The sequence below is a fragment of the Pelodiscus sinensis genome, chromosome 1 (genome assembly GCF_049634645.1).
Source record: "Pelodiscus sinensis isolate JC-2024 chromosome 1, ASM4963464v1, whole genome shotgun sequence".
Lineage (NCBI taxonomy): Eukaryota > Metazoa > Chordata > Testudines > Trionychidae > Pelodiscus > Pelodiscus sinensis.
Window position 1 is genome coordinate 316,899,291 of NC_134711.1, and position 21,792 is coordinate 316,921,082.

At 39.6% G+C, this 21,792-nt stretch overlaps 1 protein-coding gene across 3 annotated transcripts in view; it reads left to right on the forward strand.

The window, feature by feature from the left end:
• The window catches only part of RSF1 (remodeling and spacing factor 1), a 112,239-nt gene extending 91,223 nt beyond the window's left edge, over window positions 1-21,016 (forward strand). For 2 of the 3 annotated variants that reach the window (XM_075919499.1, XM_075919498.1), the window contains exons 13-16: window positions 3,072-3,279; window positions 4,925-5,148; window positions 8,380-8,571; window positions 12,869-21,016. In XM_075919499.1, the coding sequence (XP_075775614.1) occupies window positions 3,072-3,279; window positions 4,925-5,148; window positions 8,380-8,571; window positions 12,869-13,446 (1,202 nt within the window). In that variant the 3' untranslated portion in view covers window positions 13,447-21,016. Of the gene's footprint in view, window positions 1-3,071; window positions 3,280-4,924; window positions 5,149-6,391; window positions 8,048-8,379; window positions 8,572-12,868 lie in introns of those variants that run through there. The other variant, XR_012900792.1, reaches the window with a different exon arrangement.
• The last annotated feature ends 776 nt before the right edge of the window (window positions 21,017-21,792 follow it).

The window sequence follows — 21,792 nt, forward strand, 5'->3', positions numbered from 1 at the left end:
CAGCAGATCTCTTTTCTCTCACCACAAGTAACTGCTCCACTTGGAGGTAGCCTGGATGCTCTTACAGAGGTGGGGAGCTCTCCAAATGGACCTCTTCACCACCAGCCTGAATAGAAAATGTCATTGCTTCTGTTCCCTACAGAATCTAGGCAAGGACTCCCTCTCCGATACCTTCCTTCTGTCATGGTTGGGGAGCCTGATGTACACATTCCCACGAATTCTGCTCATTGGCAGAGTCCTGGCAAAGATCAAGAGAGAAGGCACGTCTCGTAGCCTTGTCTCATCGTTATGATTGCCCCAGCATTGCCATGCTAACACTGGTTTGGCATGCTGATGAACCTGGCATTGTCTACTCCCTGGCCCCTTCCTGACCAGTGGGACCTGCTCTCACAGGATCAGGGTTCAGCTGATCGCCATATTTGGGGTTGGGAAGGAATTTTCCTCCAGGGTAGATTGGCAGAGGCCCTGGAGGTTTTTTGCCTTCTCTGTAGCATGGGGTACAGATCACAGCTGGAGGATTCTCTGCATCTTGGGGTCTTCAAAGTATTTGAAGGCTTCAGTATCTGAGATATAGGTGAGAGGATTATTCTAGGAGGGGGTGGGTGAGATTCTGTGGCCTGCACTGTGCAGGGGGTCAGACTAGATTATCATAATGGTCCCTTCTGACCTTAAAGTCTATGAGTCTATGAACGCTTCCTGCATATCAGCCTTGCCCCCCTCTTCCTCACACGATGGATGTTGCGTGGTTGAATTTGGAGTCCTCTCTAATGAGCTTCAGCAAATCCTCCTGAAATATAGGAAGCCTTCCACTAGAGCAACCTACCAGTCAAAGTGGGCGAGGTTCTCTTACTGGGAAACAGTAGCATCTCTCCCTTGTACTCTTCCTTGCAATCTATTACTTGTTCTATCTTAAAAACCAAAGGCTGGTGCGCTTCCCCATCAGGGTGCACCTTGTGGCCATCTCCACTTTCCACCCACCAATCCAAAGTCAGATGGTGTTCTCGCGCAATATGTCAATTTGCTTCCTTAGGGGCCTTGAGAGACACTTCCTGCTGGCCCGGACTCCTGTCCCACAGTGGGACCTTAACTTGGTTCTTAACAGGCTCACGGGCCTACCCTTTGCCCTCATGGGTTCCTGCTCCCTTTCTCGCCTGTCATGGAAGGTCATTTTCCTTGTGGCAATACATCAATGAGATGAGGGTGGAGCTTAAAGCTTTGACTTCAGAATCGCCGTATAAGGTATTCTGCAAGGACAAAGTTCAAGTGTGACCCCATCCAGCTTTCTTGCTTAAAGTGGTGTCTTCCTTCCATGTAAACCAGGACATCTTCCTCCCAGCGTTGTATCCCAAGCCACACACCACTAGTGTGGAAAGGTCGGATGCTCTCTGGTGTTTTATTTGAAGCATTCCAAGCCTTTCTTCAGGTCTACCCTGCTCTTCATCGTGACAGTGGACAAGATGAAGGGTCTTCCAGTGTCCTCACAGAGTCCACACATACATGGCATATTACACCATCACTTGCAGGCCAGAGATGACACCGGGTTTGGCAGAGCTGTGTTGCTACCCAACTTACTGTGTGGAAGTAACCTAATATGAAATGAACATGAGCAAGCACTTGAGGAAGAAAAGTCAAGTTACCTTTTCCATAGCTGGTGTTCTTCGAGTTGTGTTGCTCATATCCATTCCATGACTCGCTTTCCTTCCCCACTGTTGGAGTTTCTAGCTTATACTGTGGCATGTGCTCTCCACTCCAGAAGGCACCATAGCCCATCTCCTACAGATACTGCTGAGGGGAAAACTTGCAGCATGGGTCTGTGTGCTGAGCATGCAGCCTTACTGTGGGATGAACATGAGCAATACATTTTGAAGAACACCAGTTAGGGAAAAGGTAACTTACTCTTTTAGCACATGCTAATTACTGGTGCATATGTAGCTGGTGTAAAATACACTGGTAGAAGGCCTTTGGATGCAGCTGCCTGGTGACTACCAAATCCTGTAGCAGTTCTTTATAGATAATTGCCAAATATACTCCTTTACAGCTCTCAGATAAATCATTGGGGAATGCACCATGCTTTGTGAAGAGTAATGTGCCATTGATTGATTTTACTCTCACGTCTGATAACAACATCTTTATAGATGTCTTGTTACCGATTCAAATCTAGTGTCTCCAAAACCAGATTGCTCATCTTTTGTCTTAATCCGTCGCCACTTCTCCCTCTGGCATCAAAAAAAATTTTGCTACTGGCCCTTGTCTCCCAAGTTGCTAATGCCATCTCAGACTTCCCAACTCTCCTTCATCTGCACTCAGTTCCTTCATTAAGTCTCATTACTTTTTCTTGTTTAAAAATCAGCATGTACTTTCATATTTCTCTTCCTGCACTAAAACACTTATCCATGATTTGGGTGTTTTCTCACCTTGATTATGAGAATTGTATCTCTAATTATTCTGTTTCCCCTCTTCCCCCCACCACAACCTTCTGTTCTGTCTAGATTAATGCTGTTATTCCTTTTCTTTACAATTATTCCAAGCACATGTCATATCCTTGAATCCACTGTCTAGCTTTCTTTCAGTCTCACATTATATTCAGACTTCTTGTCTTTTCCTTGAAGACCATTCATAATCTTATTTTGCGTGTGCGTCCCCCCAAGTTTGTCTTATGGGATAGCATTTTAATATGTTCTTAGCAGATCAGCAATCCATCTAGCCCATATGCTGTCCCAGACAATAATCAATATCAGATACTTCAGAGGAAGATGCCAGCATTCCTGTAATTGCCTTTTATCCAATAACCTGCCTGAAAGGAATCTTCTTTCAGATATCCCACGAGTCAATAGTTGGTTTGTGCCCCAAAGTGTTAGAATTTCTACCTTTTCCAAATATACTTTCTATAATATAGCGATGGATGTAAGAAACCTGGGTTCAGTAAATTTTGTCTCGGTGATGAAAGGAGTGGGGGCTTTTTCATAAAAGGAAGTTGAAATTAGCAGCATGAAAGGAAGATCCATGTGAAGATGAATAAAAAATATTATAATTAACTTGCAGATTATTTTTCCCTTTTTTCATTAATATAGGTGGTGGCAGAGGCAAAGACATGTCTAATATCACAGGTCACCGTGGAAAAGACATTTCCACCATCCTAGAGGAAGAAAGGAAAGAAAATAAGCGCCCACAAAGAGCTGCTGCAGCACGTCGCAAGAAACGACGGCGACTGAATGATCTTGATAGTGATAGTAATCTGGATGAGGAAGAGAGTGAGGATGAGTTCAGAATCAGCGACGGGTAGGTAGCTGCTAAACTACTAGTCTTAGGTTATTAACAATTACAGGTTTCTGTGAATTTAGAATTCCAGTGGGTTGTTTCTCTGAGGTTTAAAGCTGTAAGATAGAGGAGGTTTTCTATTAAGGTCAGGTCTAGACTTAGAACTTTTATTGGTCTATCTTTCAGTTAGGGTTATGCTTTTGGGTGTTCTTTATTAAAAACACAACAAAGGTAGATACATCACTGAAAGCCCTAGAGTAGACACATTTATATTGGTATAAAGGTGACTTATACCGGTATAGTTGTGTTTCTTACTGTATGGGAATTGCAATACCAATGTAAGGCATCTTTCTGTTCTACTCAATATAGATAAGGAGGTACAACTTTCTAGTACAGACAAAACCTCACAGATATCTTAGAATTATGAAGTACTGATAGGTAGACTGAATGCTTCATTTCTAGTAGCTTAAAGAAAGCTATTGAAATCCACTTTTGATTTTAGCATGCTAAAAATTTGAGGTTCAGATACTAGCAGAACTAGATGCAGAAAGCAGGAAAAAGTAGAGTTTTTCTTCCCAACCTATGAGAGTAACAGCAACAACATACTGTTGCCTATGTACCTTTCCTTTCAGGTAGGTTACTTAACTGTTGTATAAATTGGCTCAGTCTTTGTATGATAGTATTGCTGAAAAAAATCAGTAATATAAATCAGTGAATTATAAGTTTATCCATAAGTGTATCAACTTCATGGTTATGATTCTTTCAACTCTCACAAGTGAATAGGTTTGTATTTGGTTAGTGTTTGAATGAAATATCTCAAAGGAACACCTACTGTAGGTGAAATGTGAAATTATTTCGTAGGTGGTGTTCTATCTGAATTATTACTGAACCAATATGACAGAAGCAGTGTAAGAGTGAGGGTACCATATTTCAAAGAAGAGACAAACCAAAGTCCTGACTATTTGTAGGTACTTAAACACCACTATTCTTATACATTCTTTATTTTGAAGTTCTGGGCCAACTGGAATTCAGCCAAAATAAAGCCACCTGCCATTTCAATTGGATTCATGTACTGTCCTAATCTGCTCTATATGGGTATGTCTACACTACCCCGCTAGTTCGAACTAGCGGGGGTAATGTAGTCATCCGCAGTTGCAAATGAAGCCCGGGATTTGAATTTCCCGGGCTTCATTTGCATGAAGCCGGCCGGCGCCATTTTTAAATGCCGGCTAGTTCGAACCCTGTGCCGCGCGGCTACACGCGGCATGGAGTAGCTAGTTCCTAATCCGAACTAGCTACTCCGTGCGTGTAGCCGCGCGGCACGGGGTTCGAACTAGCCGGCATTTAAAAATGGCGCCGGCCAGCTTCATGCAAATGAAGCCCGGGAAATTCAAATCCCGGGCTTCATTTGCAACTGCGGATGACTACATTACCCCCGCTAGTTCGAACTAGCGGGGTAGTGTAGACATACCCTATTATATTCTATAAATGCAACTTCAGGTATGCAGCAGGTGTTTAAGATCTCCAGGCAAAAAGAGATACATAAATATATCATTGAAGTATCATCTACATTTATTATAAGCTCTATTAAGTATATCTATTATATGTTACATTGTTTTAGTCTGTTTGTTCCAAAAACCTCTTTTGGCTGTAACATTTTTAACAGATCTCAGGATGAGTTTGTTGTCTCAGAGGAGAACCCGGATGAAAGTGAAGATGATCAGCTATCAAACGAAGACAGTGATACCGAGTTCTGTTCCCGTAGACCCAGGCGACACTATGCTAGGCCAATGAGACAAAGCAGGCGGTTACGAAGAAAAACAGTCAAGAAAAAATATTCAGAGGATGATGAAGAGGAGGACTCTGAGGACAATTTAAGTAGGGAGTCTGGTAAGCTTAAGTTTTTCAGAGTTAGCTATTGTGTGCCAGAGAAGGGGGTCCAAGCAAAAAGACTGGGGAGGGAGAATAAAGGGAATTATAAAATCCTGACTTCTAATCTAGGCCTTGACATTGATTGGCTATTGGGTCATGTGTCATCTGTGCTTCTAAGGTACTAACTGTAAAAATAGGGCTAATGTTTTTGTAATAGAGGTGATGTTGTTTAATTAGATGACTCTGTGAGTTACTTTGGAGATGAAAATTGCCATTCGAGTATTTTTTTAATATATTAAAGTGTGCTGAAGTTGCGAGGGTACATTGACAATTGTATGCAGAATTTGCAGGTTCCCAATGTTTCATTTCCATTAGCTTCTCTATTTTCATGTTTTGTGCGTTACAATCTTTTTTTAAAAATTTAGCCCGAAAAGTAGTTTAAAGAAATATTTTATTGTGCCTACTCAGCCTCTGCTGATGCCTCATTGAAAACTTTGAAAAGCCTACTGGTTGGAGAAACTCTCCCTGATTTTGTAGCATAGGGAAGAGTAATTCCCTCAACTGCAAGAATTATTGTACTATGATCTATGTTAAACAAGGAAGACAAGGTAAATTACAATAGTAATCCCTTCAGACTTAATAGTCTATGAATCTATGCTTTCGTTATTTCTCTCTTTTGAACTTTAATTACTAGGGAGGCTTGCTTGACAACAGAATCTTTGTTCCTTGCCTTATACTGCCTGATCCCGAATCAAAATCCATCCTCTATCTGAAATTCAGTTGACTCTGTGGAAATGAGTCCTACCCACAGGAATAAGTAATGGAAGCAGATGAACTAAAGGGAGAAGATTTTTTTTCTTACACATATTTGTTCTTACTAATCAAGAAGGAGTAAATCAGAAAATAGGTAAATTTTGTGACCTAATGTATTCTCATAGCTTTCCATGAGGAGTTAGCACTTTTTAGGAAGAACATCTTTGGGAGTATCACTCACTCTGTAGGAGTGGGCCCAAAACTACCTAATGTCCTAAACTCCTATATGGAGTTAAAGGCATTCAATGCTTTGCAGTATTAGCCCATTGCAGGTACCAAATGGCCTTTCCATTATTGTATCCATCTTTGTGAAGTCAACTGAGCTTCTGCAGACTGAAATGGGTTATTGTTGAAGGGCTTGTCTCCAGTGTGAGTTATGTTTGGGCTAATTAAGAAAGGTGTATGAGCTTAAAATGATTGTTCTGTAAGCTGTCTTCCTTTTCTGCAGGCCACTAAGGGACCAACAACAACTTTAACAGAGAAATGGTTTGAGTCTGAACACACACACAGAGTCATAATGGAAATGGTGTTAGTCTGTGATTAATGAAAATATGTGAGCAACTGATGCAGAAGCTAAAGGATCTGAAGTTATTACACACTAATGCAGCTGAATATTTGGGAGCAGTTTGTGTTTAGTTCCTAGTGGACGTGTTCATCACAAAAAATTCTACCCTAATAGAGTGTATGCACTGAGGCTCTTGTTAACAAGAGGCAGAGAGGCCAATGGCTCAGTGTGCCTGAAAGTGGAATTTCCTTCTAATCTCTGGACGTGATCCCTCCATGGCAGCTCGATGTTGGAGAAGCTTGCTCTGCTGCTGACTAATATTCTTCGGTTTTGTGGACAAATAAAGCATCTCAGTCTTTGAGATATTCTGTCCTGTTCCTTTCCCCAAGACAGTGCATGTCTCTCATCCCTCTGCTCCTCCCCTCTCTCTGTCTCCTCCAAAAAGGGTGATTGCTCGAACTGTGTGTTCCTTCCCTTATGCCCACAAGCTCCTTTTCCAGGGAGCCTGTCTTGCATGATGTTGGATCTAAAGAAATAACAAACATGGACCATTGCTTTATTTTTTTTTCTTCTCCAGAGCTCTGAGGTATCTTATTGAGCTCTCTGTTGAGTTGTTCTTGCCTTTTTCTTAATGTTTCTGTGGTAAAAGGCAGCAGTTTTAGTTTGTCATTTCAGTTAATAACATAATAGGGCATCTTGTGTTGTGAATGAAAATGCAGCATTATCACTATGGACTAATGGTTCTGACATGGTTCAAAGAAAAAGTAGTTAAATGGCACCCAGCTACCACAGTTATTTTCAGTTGGAAAAAGTGGCTGACAGGCTAAACCAGGGCAGTGGCCCCTAGCTGGCTTCCAGAAACTTTATTTACCTCAGCATCCTCAGGTATGGCCACTCACACTCTCATTGGCTATGGTCCATTGTTCCATGCCAATGGAAGCTGCAGAAGGTAGTAGCCTAGCCTGCACTGCTTCCCACAGCTCCATTAGCTGTGAACTGTGAACCATGGCCAACAGGAGCTGCGAATGGTCACACTTGCAAATGCTCAGGTAAATAAGGTGTCTAGCGGCCCACCGGGACTACCACAGGCAAACTGCGTGTAGGCCACTGATTACCCAACACTTAACTGGATCCTAATAGGGTACTAGGTCTCCAGAAGACTGGTGCACCAAAGAACTAGGAATGAGTGTGGGGTTGGTAATTATAAAGACTCTCGTCTGGTATTCTGACCAAACTTGTAGCTGCAGCTTTGAAACCTATAGGATTGATTTCTTGTTACAGATTGATTGTTTTCAAGTCAGCACTTTACAACTACAGCAGAATGGTCAAGGGTAAACTCAGGTATACAAAGTTTAGCCACTTTTCTTTTCAGGAATTGTTTACCCACTTCATTTTTAACCACTGCTATTCTGTCAGTGTCTTTCATGCACATTGTCTAAAAATGCTTGAATAAAATAAAATTAGAGTTGAATAAAAACTGGTCAGGAGAGCTATTTTCCAGTGGAGATTGAAATGAAATTATATAATCAATTCAGATTCAAGCAGGTTGTTCCAGTTGGCTGGCGCTGTAGAGGAGAAGCGTGTTTCACACAGGCAGAGGTAAGATTGTATAGAAGGATAAAAGGAAACCAGTGCTAGAGGAGTGGTGGGAGAGGTTTGTTAGGGTAGCTGGTCAAGTCCATACGTGAATTTTAAAAATAGATGCAATTTCATGCTGGAAATGAATGGGGAGCCAGTGGAGTAGTTTGAAGCTGTATCTGGTCAAGATGATAACGTTCCCATTAGAGGCATAATGCTTGAGGTGTTCCTTTGACTGAAGAGTAGTTGATTTTGTTGGTTCAAGGTTGCACATACCTTTTGGAAATGTGATGGTGGGTCTGTGCATTTTCATGTTAACAGTCTAAAACACATGGCTGTTTTCTTCTTTGCAGAAAGTGGTGACTACACAGATTACAGTGATGATGATTATCTGGAAACTAGGAGGAGAAGATCAAGGCGGAATCAGAAAAGACAGGTTAACTATAAGGAGGATTCAGAAAGTGATGCCTCACAGAAAAGTGTTCGATATGGAAAGGAGCTAAGACGACTTCATAAACGCAGGCTTCCCAGTTCAGACAGTGAAGGTAAAAAAGAGCACTCCACCGTTTGCAGGAGCTAATGTGTGAGTGATAGTGCAAAGAGAGAAATATGGGTAGAAAGTAAACGTGAGAGTGGAGGTTAGTGTGAGATGCACAGAGGATTTTTTCCTGAGATCCTCAGTATTTTCCAAACTCTAAATACATCCTTGTGATGCAACTTACCACTTGATATAACAAGCCATTGCTACAGTTATTTGTCAAACTATCTCTGCATTCCCTTATCCTGACTTCCTGGTGTGAAATTACTCTACTAGGTAGGGAAACATTGAGATTCCAAAGTAGGAAATGCAATTATTCTGGAAGACAGGAGTATTTTGCATGTTTCAATTGAGAAGTCACAAAATCCTGACCTTTGTGATAATTAAAGATCCTTTTGTAAGAGTCAGGGAGTTAATGCTGGTGTCCTGGTTGTATCTAAATTGGGTAATTTTGTTCTGTTCCCTACTAAATATCCATGTATTTGCATGTAAACTTTTAATAAAATTATAGAAATGTAGAGCTAGAAGAAGAGATCTTGAGAGGTCAAGTTCCCTGTGCTGAGGCAGGGCCAAATAAACCTAAACCAACCTGAACAGGTGTTTTTCCAACCTCTTCATAAAAACCTCCAGTAATGGGGCTTCCACAACCTCATCTGGTAGCCTGTTCCAGAGTTTAACTACTTTTATAATTAAAAATTGTTTCCTAATATCTAAGTCTTGCTGCAGATTAAGCCCATTACTATTTGTCCTACCTTCAGTAGACATAGAGAAGAATTGATCACCATCCTATTTGTAGACTGTTATCAGGTCCCATATTTGTCATCTTCTCACCTGCCTAACCATGTCCAGTTTCTTTTAAACTTTCTTCATAGATCAGGATTTTAACTGGCACCCAGATCTGAACACAGTGCTCCAACTGGGACCTCACCAGTACCAAGTAGAGCAGGACAGTTATTTTCCATGAAACAAAAGACAGGACTATGCCGCACTTTAAAGACTAACAAGATGGTTATTAGGTGATGAGCTTTTGTGGGCCAGACCCACTTCCTCAGATCAAATTGTGGAAGAAAATTGGCATGACCATATATACCAAAGGGATACAATCAAAAAAAGTGAACACATATAAAAAGGACAAATCAAATTTCAGAATAGAGCGGGGATGAGGGGGGGAGGTTAATGTCTGTGAGCTAACGATATTAGAGGTGATAATTGGGGAAGCTATCTTTGTAATGGGTAAGATAATTAGCATCTTTGTTGAGGCCCAGTCGTTCATGCTTAATTATCTTACCCATTACAAAGATAGCTTCCCCAATTATCACCTCTTATATCATTAGCTCAAAGACATTAACTTCCCTCCCTCATCCCCCCTCTGTTCTGAAATTTGATTTGTCCTTTTTATATGTGTTCACTTTTTTTGATTGTATCCCTTTGGTATACATGGTCATGCCAATTTTCTTCCACAATTTGATCTGAGGAAGTGGGTCTGGCCCACAAAAGCTCATCACCTAATAAACCATCTTGTTAGTCTTTAAAGTGCTGCATAGTCCTGTCTTTTGTTTCAGCTAAACCAGACTAACACGGCTACATCTCTATTACTAGTTACTTTCCATGTCTTTCATATGACACTCCTGCTAATACACATTGGAATGATATTGGTCTTTTTTGCATCAGGTTGTTGACTCAATTCAATTTATCTACTTTAACATCCAGATCCTTTTCAGCATTGCACCCACTTATCCAGTTGTTCCTCATTTTGTAGTTGTGGATTTGTATTTTCTTTTCTAAGTGAAGTACATTGCCCTTATCTTTTTAGTACATTTCATGTTGATTTCATCATAATTCTCTAATTTGTTAAGGCTGTTTCAAGCCCTAATCCTGTCATCCAAAGAGCTTGCAACCCCTCTCAGTTAGGGATCTTTTGCAAAGCGTTCTCTACACTTAATTGTTGCAGTCATTAATGAAAAAAATGAATAATATCAGACTGAGAACAGAGCTGTGGGGCCCCATTAGATACATTCTGAGAGTTGACAGCAAACCATTGATAACTACACAGAGTACAGTCTTTAATCCTGTTGTACACCCACTTCTATAGTGATTTCATCAAGCCCAAATTCCTCTGGGTTGCTAATGAGACTGTCATGTGGGACATAAGCCTTCTAAAGTCAAGATTATACCATGTTTTCTGCTTCCCAGTATCCATTAAGTCAGTAACCCTTTCAGTGAAGGAAATTAGGTTTGCTTGGCAAGATTGGTTGTTTGAGTTCTTACTCATGTCAGTTCCAATCAGGGATGTGCATTTGGTGAATGCACACCTAATTAGTTAGCCAGAAGGTTTTTCCCCTAACAGTACCCATCGGGTTGGCTTAGGCACCCTCTGGAGTCATGCTTCTGTGGTGCTGTTTTTAGGGCTCTGCCATCTCAGTTCCTTCTTACCACCTATGACGGTTAGCCGGAACCCACGTTTGCTTTTGTTTTGGCAAGTCATCTTCTTAATAGTCTTCAGACTGTCTTTCTGTAAATAGTTAAGCCATTTAATTAGTAGCTGTAGTTGGTCATTATGTACAGGTTGGATCTCTGTGGTCCAGCACCTTTGGGAGATTGACCCCCTCCTCTCCCTTCCTCCTCCTCTGCCGCCAGGATGATAAGACTGTGGCTGAGAAACTAAATGAATTATTTCATAGAATCATAGAATAATAGGACTGGAAGGGACCTCAAGAGGTCATCGAGTCCAGCCCCCCGCCCTCAAGGCAGGACCAAGCTCCGTCTACACCATCCCTGACAGATGTCTATCTAACCTGTTCTTAAATATCTCCAGAGAGGGAGATTCCACCACCTCCCTTGGCAATTTATTCCAATAGTTGACCACCCTGACAGTTAGGAATTTTTTCCTAATGTCCAATCTAAACCTCCCCTGCTGCACTTTAAGCCCATTACTCCTTGTCCTGTCCTCAGAAACCAAGAGGAACAAATTTTCTCCTTCCTCCTTGTGACACCCTTTTAGATATTTGAAAACCACTATCATGTCCCCCCTTAATCTTCTTTTTTCCAAACTAAACAAGCCCAGTTCATGAAGCCTGGCTTCATAGGTCATGTTCTCTAAACCTTTAATCATTCTTGTCGCTCTTCTCTGTACCCTTTCCAATTTCTCCACATCTTTCTTGAAATGTGGCGCCCAGAACTGGACACAGTACTCCAGCTGAGGCCTAACTAGTGCAGAGTAGAGCGGCAGAATGACTTCACGAGTTTTGCTTACAACACACCTATTGATACAACCTAGAATCATATTTGCTTTTTTTGCAACAGCATCACACTGTTGACTCATATTCAACTTGTGGTCCACTATGACCCCTAGATCCCTTTCCGCTAGGCTCCTTCCTAGACAGTCGCTTCCCATCTTGTATGTATGGAACTGATTGTTCCTTCCTAAGTGCATCAGTCTTCATGGTTGAGGATGTGAGGCAGAGTCCCAAACCTGAGCCATTCTTTTTAGTTGATAAACCTGAGGAATCTGTCCCAAATTAAAGTGTCATTAGCACAGGTTTTGGAAAAAAATAGATAAATTAAACACTAACTTTGTGATGAGAGGGAAAGGGCAGGAGAGTGTGAGACAGAGAAAGGATTGGCATTTCAGAAGAGAGGGATAAAAGGTAAAGTATAAAGAGCAATTCATAGACCCATAGAGGATTAGTATTGGAAGAGACCTCTGAACATGATTTAGTTCAGCCTCCTGTTCAAAGCAGGACCAAATGCAGCTAAATCATTCCAGTCAGGGCTTTGTGAAGCTGGGCCTTGAAAGCCTCTATGGATAATGATTCCTCCCGACCCTAAATAAACCATCTCAGTGCTTCATGACACTCCTAGTGAAATCGTTTTTCCTAATAGTTTTAACCTAGACTTCCCACACTGCAACTCAAGACCATTACTTCTTGTTCTGTCATCTGTCACCATTGAGAACAGCCGGGCTCTATCCATTTTGGAACCCCCCTTCAGGTAGTTGAAGGCTGCTATCAAATCCCCTTCCACGTTCTTTCTGTCGTGGTGGGCCGAAAACTGCATGCAATATTCAAGGCATGGCCTCAGCAGTGCGGAATAAAAGGGAATAATCACTTCCCTTGATCTGCTGGCAATGCTCCTACTAATACAGCCCAATATGCCTTTAGATTTCTTCGCAACAATGGCACACTGTTGACCTAGATCCAGCTTCTCATCCACTGTAATCCCCAGGTCCTTTTCGGCAGAAAATTGTTAAAGTTTTGTCTGCCATCAGATTTTGCTAACCATTTTAAGTCTGTTCCTCATTCCAGAGAGCTACATGTCCAAGAACTCTGAAGATGATGAACCAGCAAAGGATTCAAAGCGGTCTATTCAAAAACGTAGCCGAAGTACAGATGAATACTCAGAAGGAGAAGAGGAAGGGGACAAACCAGAGGAGGGAAGACCCGTCCGAAAACGGCTGAATCGAATTGAAACAGACGATGAAGATAACTGTGACAATGCGAACAAAGATGTAGAAAAGCCTGCACCTGCAAATAAGCCGTCAGCACCCCATGTTCCTCATGACAGCACCAAGAAGTCGTGCTACCGGATAGAAAGTGATGATGAAGATGACTTTGATAACGTAGGGAAAGTAGAAAGCCCGTTGGACTACAGCCTAGTGGACTTGCCTTCCACCAATGGACAGAGCCCAGGTAAAACTATTGAGACCTTGATTGGTAAACCAAGTGAGAAGACTCAAGCCCCCAAGGACAGCACAGCCAATGCCAGTCTGGCACCCAATGGGACAGGGGGTGGTCAGGAAGTAGCAGGGCCAGAGGAAGAGGAGGATGAACTTTTGAGAGTGACTGACCTTGTTGATTATGTCTGTAACAGTGAACAGTTATAAGACTTTCTTCCATTTTTGTGCTAATTTATTCCACGGTAGCTCATACCAGCGGGCCAGTTATTAAAAGCTGTTTTATTTTTCCTAGAAGACTCTCCACTACAGTATCACTTTTTAGAAGCAAGAATTTCACCAGTTCTGTAGTCTTTCTGTGAAGTGACCAGTTTTGAACTTTGAAGATAAATTGCTGTAAATTCCCTATTCATTTTTTTCTCTCCTTCCATGTCCATGGTCCTGGGTAATTTCATTCACAAAAACCTTATAACAACAAGAGATTTGTATATTTTTGACTTTATATTTCCTGAAAGAAAACAAATTTGTCGAAATGTGTGGCCTATGAAAGCATTCCAAATCAGTCAGGGCCCAAAACGTAACTAGGGCAGGGGAAGGGGGAGGTGGGAATGAGGGCGTGTGTGCAGAAGCACTTGTGCTTTAGCTTTTTCATATGAGATATATATTATATTTAAATGTTCACAACTTAGATTACAATTTAACAGTTTAAAAATTAATGTCTCTACTGTTGCATTTTGTGAGTTGTAGGTTAACATACATAGCTCATTTTAGTAGCCATCTTCATGAAAGCAGTTTGATTTAAGACTGGAGATAACCACAGTAAATAAAAAGGCCCAGAAAGTACAATAAACAAGAACTCTAGTATCCATTTTGGTTTGCAGAGTTTCCTGATAAACATCCTTTAAAGTGTTTGTACAGTGAAGTGTACTGTAATGAAGTTTTGACAGTTGAAATATACTACCAATGAATTTATAAAACAGTTTTTTATGAATATTTCATCAGATGGCCTTTAATGTACAGTATCTGGTGGGAGGGAAATCTTGGTGTGAAATTAGTTTGTAAATTGGATGATACCACGTGAATGCTGTAAAATTTCACAGATGCCAGAACTGTATAAAGTAACTTCCTGGCCCTTTGAGTTTGAAACCATCTATCAGAGTATTTTGAAAGGAATATGTTTGTACATACTGCATCGACCACAGAATTTCAGCACATCTGATGATGGAGGGATTTTCAAATAAACCTTGACTGGTCCATTCATGCCCCTAATATCTACTTCAAATTGAAGTAAACAAATGGAGCAGTTTTCTTTTTGGAGGTTTTCTGTTTTGGATTTGTGTGTTTCTGTTTTGATTTACTTATTTGCCTGGATGTATTAGCAGGTTTTGAATGTAGTGTTGGCCTTTGGCCATTAGAATTTTCTTAAAATACATTTGAATAGTTGTCATGTGACCAACTGATTTCAAGAGGGCAGTATTTCTGGGATAAAATGCTAGATGCCAAGACAACATCTCATTACTTTGAGTGGCATGTACTTTAGCTTGAGTATACAGATTTTATAACTGTTTATTTGGCACATAATAGACAGTGAAGCTGAAGTTTATTTCAGGTAGCACTCAGTTTTCTCTTCGCTGTTAATTAAGATGCAGATTGTAAAGTTTATACATTATAGCCCATAACTAAAACATAGCTGCCAAATGTTGAAATCTGATACGGTCACATCTATTAATCCTTTTGTGCTGAGATTTGGATTTTTCTCCCCTGGTGTTCTGTCCATTGCCGGCAATGGATGCACCAAATTTGCTGCTGGCACCATGGAGTTAATTCTCCTTCCTACCCTCACCCCCAGCTCCTCCAGGTCGTATTGACTAGTCAGTCAGTAGTTAAGCACTTCTGTTTCACTGTAATAAAGCTGGCATTAGGCCTTTACTAAATACCTCTCTAGAAAACCTAGATCCAAAAAACCATACCTTTTGGCCTTGAAAATCTTTATTCTTGTTTCCCTCCCCTTCCGCCCTCCCTCCCCCAACCATCCATGTAAGTTCTGTAGAATCGACTGCATTAATGTAATTTCATTGGGATTCTAGCAGTTCATATATCCTCATGTATAAAACTAGAACTATCAAAGATGCAAAAGGTTAGGACACAGTCATCATTTGCTATGGTAATCAAGGTTTGTGACTTAAAATATGAGAAAGAATTCATTCTTTCCAAATGAGTTTATTCCATTTGAATTTAAAAAAAATAATTTCTGCCATGTCAATTGATAGATAACAGGTTTCATTAACAGATGTTTAAACAGGGTAGTGCAAACAGCCACAAAAGTTTAGAAAGTGTTCTTAAAAGTATATGTAGCATTTTAAGCTACTATAGGTGTTTTTTTCTTTTGCTTAGGTGATGCATCAGTGTAGTGCTGCTACATTTCTAATATACTTGTGTTTAAAATTAGTGACACGTGGCTCCCATTTTTCAGTGTTAGTAATTGTTGTGCATTTTTAATATTTGCAATGCAAGCTGTCTGAAACACATATAGCAATACTCTGTACAGCCAGGACTTCTGTTTTGTTTGGACAGTGCCATAACCCTTTTACTGTCTGTCTTAGCCTTTTAGTATCTGGAAAGTGCTATAGCAAACACTCTTGCTGCAGCATCAACTCTAAATTATAGACATTTAATGGGCAATTAAATTCAATGTAAGAAAAATACAAAAGAGTTGGAAGTAGTGAATACACCAATCGTGGACACAATCAAATATTATGTCTTAATTGTGGGAATGATGTAAAAGCAAACAACGTCATAAAGCCCAGTCAGAAGACTGGAATATATAATCCAGGTACCGTCAGTTCTATAAATACATCCGTGACTTTGACACTGCTACAGAGCATTACTTCCTGTATGTCAGTTTTGTCAATTCACTTTCTATTTGATTAAGAAAAAGTCATTTCTGATGTTAAGGTCATCCCAAAGATTCCAAGCCTGAAGCCCTTACACAGGCAAAGCTCCCTTTTATATCAATGGGAACCCTATCTGAGTAAGGACTGCATCATTTGGCCCAAAGAGAGGACATATATTTTCAGCCTCTTCCCAATCCCTAGTTTGAAGATACTCTGCTTGATGGGAAATGTGTAGTATCTTATTTGGAAAATGGCACTTCTTGATAAGAGCCCAGGTGACCCCCTAGTCAAATGGGAAGACTGTTTTCATTAGTCCACACTACAGAAATATCCTCCAGTTCATTTGGAGTCATTCACAGATTGTGTTCTACTGTAATTTTGGTTAGGAATGAAGAGCGATGTTTTTGGATTATGTCAATGTTCACAATGAATACCAATCTTCAGATGTTGCTAAAGTCAATAAGCAAAAGATCAAATAATTTTAGAAACAAAATGGAGACAGGCCTTGGGTTATTTAACATAAATGTTTCAGCTGGAAAAGAATAAGCAGATAGCAGTCCTGTAGGTAAGGATTTGATCGCACAAGCAGCTACTCATCAGGTTGTGACTAAATGTTATATTGCAGATTTTTAAGTTGAACATTAGTTACTACAGAACCCATTGGGAAGAAAGTCAATTAAGTGCAGTTCAGATTTTAAGCAGGATCGGAAAAAGGAGGAAACTACAAGTTTAGGGAGTAAAATGAGGGATGGAAATTTCTAATTCCTTTCACAAAGAGAAGAGGGACATTAGCTGGCTTGCTAACCATTTGCATGAGCATTGGTATCATAAGTGTACAGTAAATACACTTCACACTTAAATGGATGTGATGGATTACATTAACAAGCCTGTAATATAGTAAGAACTTCAACATGGTTGTTTTTGTCATCTTTGATTCTTCTAAACGAGTGTATTCCTGGTTTTTAAAAAAACAGATATAGTAGACAGTTTGTCTCTTTAATTACAAATACAGGAAGATCAATACTAAACAGTGAACTCTTTGAGTTTTGATAGTTTATTCAGAGTTGTGCACATTAAATTATATGAACACACAAACACCTCTTTTCTCTATCTAAAGGCTTCTGCATTTTAATTGCACTTCAGAGGAAGAGTGATTTTTTTTTTTTACCCCATATTGTATGTTTATAAGATAGTCACCTTTTTTAAGATTATCCCTTTGGTTTAAGGTGTTCAGTTGCTCTTCAAGGCAACATGAATGTTCATAAAAGAAAAAAAACTTCGCATGGTAGTCCATTTGTTCTAATTTGTCTTAGGCTCTTGAACTGTGTGGATATCCAAATGCTGTAGTAATTCAATAATTCTAAAAGTCAGGGTGTCCAAACAGATCTCTGTTTTCAGACATTTCTAATTTGACACTGAGAGCTCTTTGGTTTGAAGACTTGGCTCAACAGTAATATTTAAACATTGCTTCCAGTCACACACTTTCACAAACTAGCTTTCTTAAAAGTAAACAAGGTAAAGGCACTTGGGTTTTTAAAATCCCCTTTGTGTACAATAATTAGATCGTATTTGGCAGTAATGCTAGCTCCAAAATGGTCTGAGCAAGATATTTGTGTCACCTGGCTCAAAATGGCAACCTTTAAGCCTCAAAAAAGTGATTGTGGCACATGTGCAGTGACTACTGTCCACAGGTTTGTATTGTAGATTTTAATGCACAGGATGCATCCTACAGGCATATTTACTTAAGAAGAACACTTCTGGCCCATTGGGTAAATAAAACCTTTAAAAGTTGTATATAAATAAATATTAAATCATTTAAGCGGATGCATATCTTTACTGAAGAAAAATATACTGGATGGAAGGGAAAAGAAAGAAAGTTCATGTTAAATAGCCCTGATCTGCAAGTCCTTACACAGAAGTGCATCTATGAAAATCATTAAGACTGCTCTAATGAATAAAGATGTGTAGGATTAGGCCTATAATTCTTGACGCATCATAGGAACTCCTAGCTGCCAGTCTTAGCTTTTGTCTTTCACCCTTCACCTGAGTTAGGGGTGGAATGTTGCTTTTAACTGGTTTGGAATTCAGGAAACACAGAGTGAGTAGAGAGGCCTTCATTTTAGTTGAACTAATGTTTGCAATATGTACGGACCTAATTTTTCAAAAATAGCTAATGATTATGGATGCTTTCATGTTTGGGTATCCAGTCTGAGACATATTAAAGCAGTGCACTTTTTGAGAAACAGCAGAACGCTCACTCATGGAAAATAAGGCGCCTTGGAGATGTCTCCCATTGGACAACCAAAAATTGAGACCCTAAAAATCATTAGTTCCTTTTGAAAATTGTCATCTATTAAGCTCTTTATTATAGCATCAGCATAACTGCCTGTTTGAATAACGGAACACCAAACAACAGAAAACCAACTTGCTTGGGAATTGAATACTTACCCAAAGCTTGAGAGTAATTTAACTTATTTGTACATTCCAAAAGATTTATATTGCATAGAACAACACTTAAGTTATGTACAGTTTCTGAAGGAAAGAATTGAACACTGTAAAGTAGGTAATAGGTTTTTTACAATTGAGAATGTAGTATAAAGACTCCAGACACAATTACAAGTATAAAAAGTCTGACAACTTTGATTTTTAGCAATCTAACTGCTTGCACCCTGAACCTGTTCTCATGAGCAGTAGAAACTCAGGGAATACAGGCAGAGGATACACATTGCTTAATAATGGTACTTGTGGCTGTATATATGTCTGTGATTGCTACAAATAACCCCAAAGGTTACTAAGTAGAGCTGAGAAATCAGAGAGGGAAAGTGTTGCTCTGTTTTTTCCAATTTTTTACTTTGTGCACTGGATAGCACTTTGTGTATAGTCAGCCTCACTGGTTCCCAGGGCTAGTCAGAAATTGTTTCCCCCGTTGTGCTGAGTGGATCATTCAAATGGTAGTGCAGAGCAGGAAGAAAAAAATCATGACCTTTTGCAGAAGTGGGTTCAGACAAGCACGGTGCTGAAACAACTTGTAATTCACTCTTTACAAATTGACTAGATTTCAAATTGACTGTGCCCCTTTAAGAGACTGAGGCTGACACCCTCTTGACCTATCCCCACAGCTGCATAAAAATCTGTGTGTTTGCAAAGGTGGTTTCCTACAAGGAATGAATGAGTGTTGGAGGGCAGGTGTGGATGTGGGTTTTTTGGAGCAATACATTAAATATTATAACATGGCTTGGCTTTGGCACAATCTGATGGAGGCCACTGTGCATGCTTATCCTTATGACCCAAGCAACTACACTGATTTGTAATATTTACCTTAGCCTATTAAGACATAACAAGTTGCAATCATGTTGGTCCCAGGATATGAGAAATTTTGGGTGAGGTAATATCTCTTATTGGACCAACTTCTATTGATGGAAGGTACAAGCTTTCAAACTACACAGAACTCTTGGCTATGTCTGGGGAAGGAGGCACAGTATCTAAATACAAGTCAAAAGTTCCACATTTTAGCTCAGGCACACTGGTTCCATCTCCAGACCTGAAGAAGAGCTCTGCATAGCTTGAAAGTGTGTACCTTCTACCAACAGCAGTTGACTGAATGAAAGGTACTACCTCACCTTGACTCTCAGAATTTAACAAATCTTTCTAAAGGGAAAAAGCTCTTTTATTGAAAGCTGTAATTAACCTAGTGCTGGCACACCATTTATTAGCGAGATGAGTATAAGGTCCTGCTACTAAAGTTAATGTAGTAGAAAAGGAAATAAAATCTTTTGCTTTTAATTTTATACTCATTATATTGTCTTATTCTTACAGTACATTCATTAAAATAGTATTTTACCCTAACTTGCATTAATTTTTTAAATGCCATTGATTGTTAATTTCTTGTTTCACAGCCCTCTTTTATAATATGCTAGTTGACAGATTTGAAAAATGTAATGTCACTATTTTAGTGTATAATGGCTGTCGAATGGGCACGCTTTGTGTGTTTATACCTGATGTCCATGTCTCTATCCACAGTTCCAGTAAGTGTAGTACAGTTTAGTTGCTAGCAGAATGGTTGTTCCAATACTCCAATGTGAGAATTAGGTCAAAACTCCCAAATACGGTCTCTTAAACTTAAAGATATGCTTACATGTGCTGTTTGAATGTTTGCAAAGAAACCTACAGTTCCTTAAAGTTTCTCAAATTCACTGATGGCCTCATTTTTGTTTTATCTTTTTCTTAAGAGGTGACATGGTAAATTTCCAAAAGCTTAGCAGTTCTTTGTAGAGCTTAACCAATACTTTGCTTGAGTCCTGAACCTTGATTTTTAAATCTTTCTCTGAAATCATGACTTGCTACATTTTGAGGAGAGTGGACTATAGGGCACATACACTGTATGTGTTGTGTCTGTATGTGGAGGGGGGAAAATATGTTTTTAAAAAACTGGAAGTGTAAATCCTGTTGCACATAAATTGGGTGATGCTTTCACTGTTATGTTTCCCACCAGTAATTTCACCTGCATGTAAAACCTAATACATTAAAAACTTTAAAACTAAAGTTGTGGTGGTCTCAGTGCTCAAAGGGGTTAACTGCAGTTTAATAACTGCTGATGTTTTTAGATTTGCAGTACACAACTGTTTAAATACTGTATTCCTTGTAAATGAAGTAAAAAAATGTTAAGGCTGGTGCCAATATTTTTGTTAATGAAATGTTCATTGTTGTCTCTCACTACAGTCTGGTCAGAACTCTTTGTGTATAAGCTAGGCCTGAAGCCATTTTATAGCTTATAGGCCTAATTGTGTAACTTTTTCTTTCATAATGTTTTGTTATAATATCTACTGTTGTTTCTTTCATATAAATATGACATGTAAATTGTCATAATAAAAAATTAAATAACTTGATGATGTACAAAGTATAATGTGTCTGGGAGAAGCATGTTTGCTTTTAATTATCCTGGCACCTAAATAAGCAAAGAGGCTTCTTTTTGTTTTACTTTAAGGTAGATCTTGGAAAATGGCTACAGCAGCTCAATTCAGCCTTTGAAAGTGACTTTTGTGTGGCTAGAGGGATGTACAAGTAGCAAATTGTGCTCTTTTTCTTATGGCAGTTCAGCCTCTGCAGTTTCATCTTTGACCATCAATTGATGACAGAGAAGAAGTTTGAAATCTCTATCTTTTATATAGCTGAACTTGTCTGGCCTTTGCTGTCAGTTTTCTCTCTCTCTATCTTCTAATATACTATTATTTAAAAATAAACATTAGGCTGTTCTGCTAGCTGATTCAGAGTGGCAAATTGGGGAGGATAGCTGCTTAGGGCCAGATTTTTAAAGGTATTCATGATTTATGCACCTGGTGAGATTTTCAAATGCATTTAGGCACCTATCACCCACTGAAATCCGTGAATTTTAGGTACCTAAAGTCCTTTGTGAAAATCCCACTAAGTGCCTAAATATCTTTAAAAATTTGGCCCTTATTGCTTTTGCTCCGCTGCCACAGTCTCTAACGAAAACCATATTGTACAAAATATTTGTCATTGTAAGGCTTAAATAAGCTTCTCAAAAACAAACATCTGAAGCCGGTCTGCCAACAGAATGTAGCAGACATCTGTGGCTGCTCTGGTCGGAGGTTTACAATATCCTAGATCAGAGTTCTGTAATTGAATGGAAGAATCAGATTAA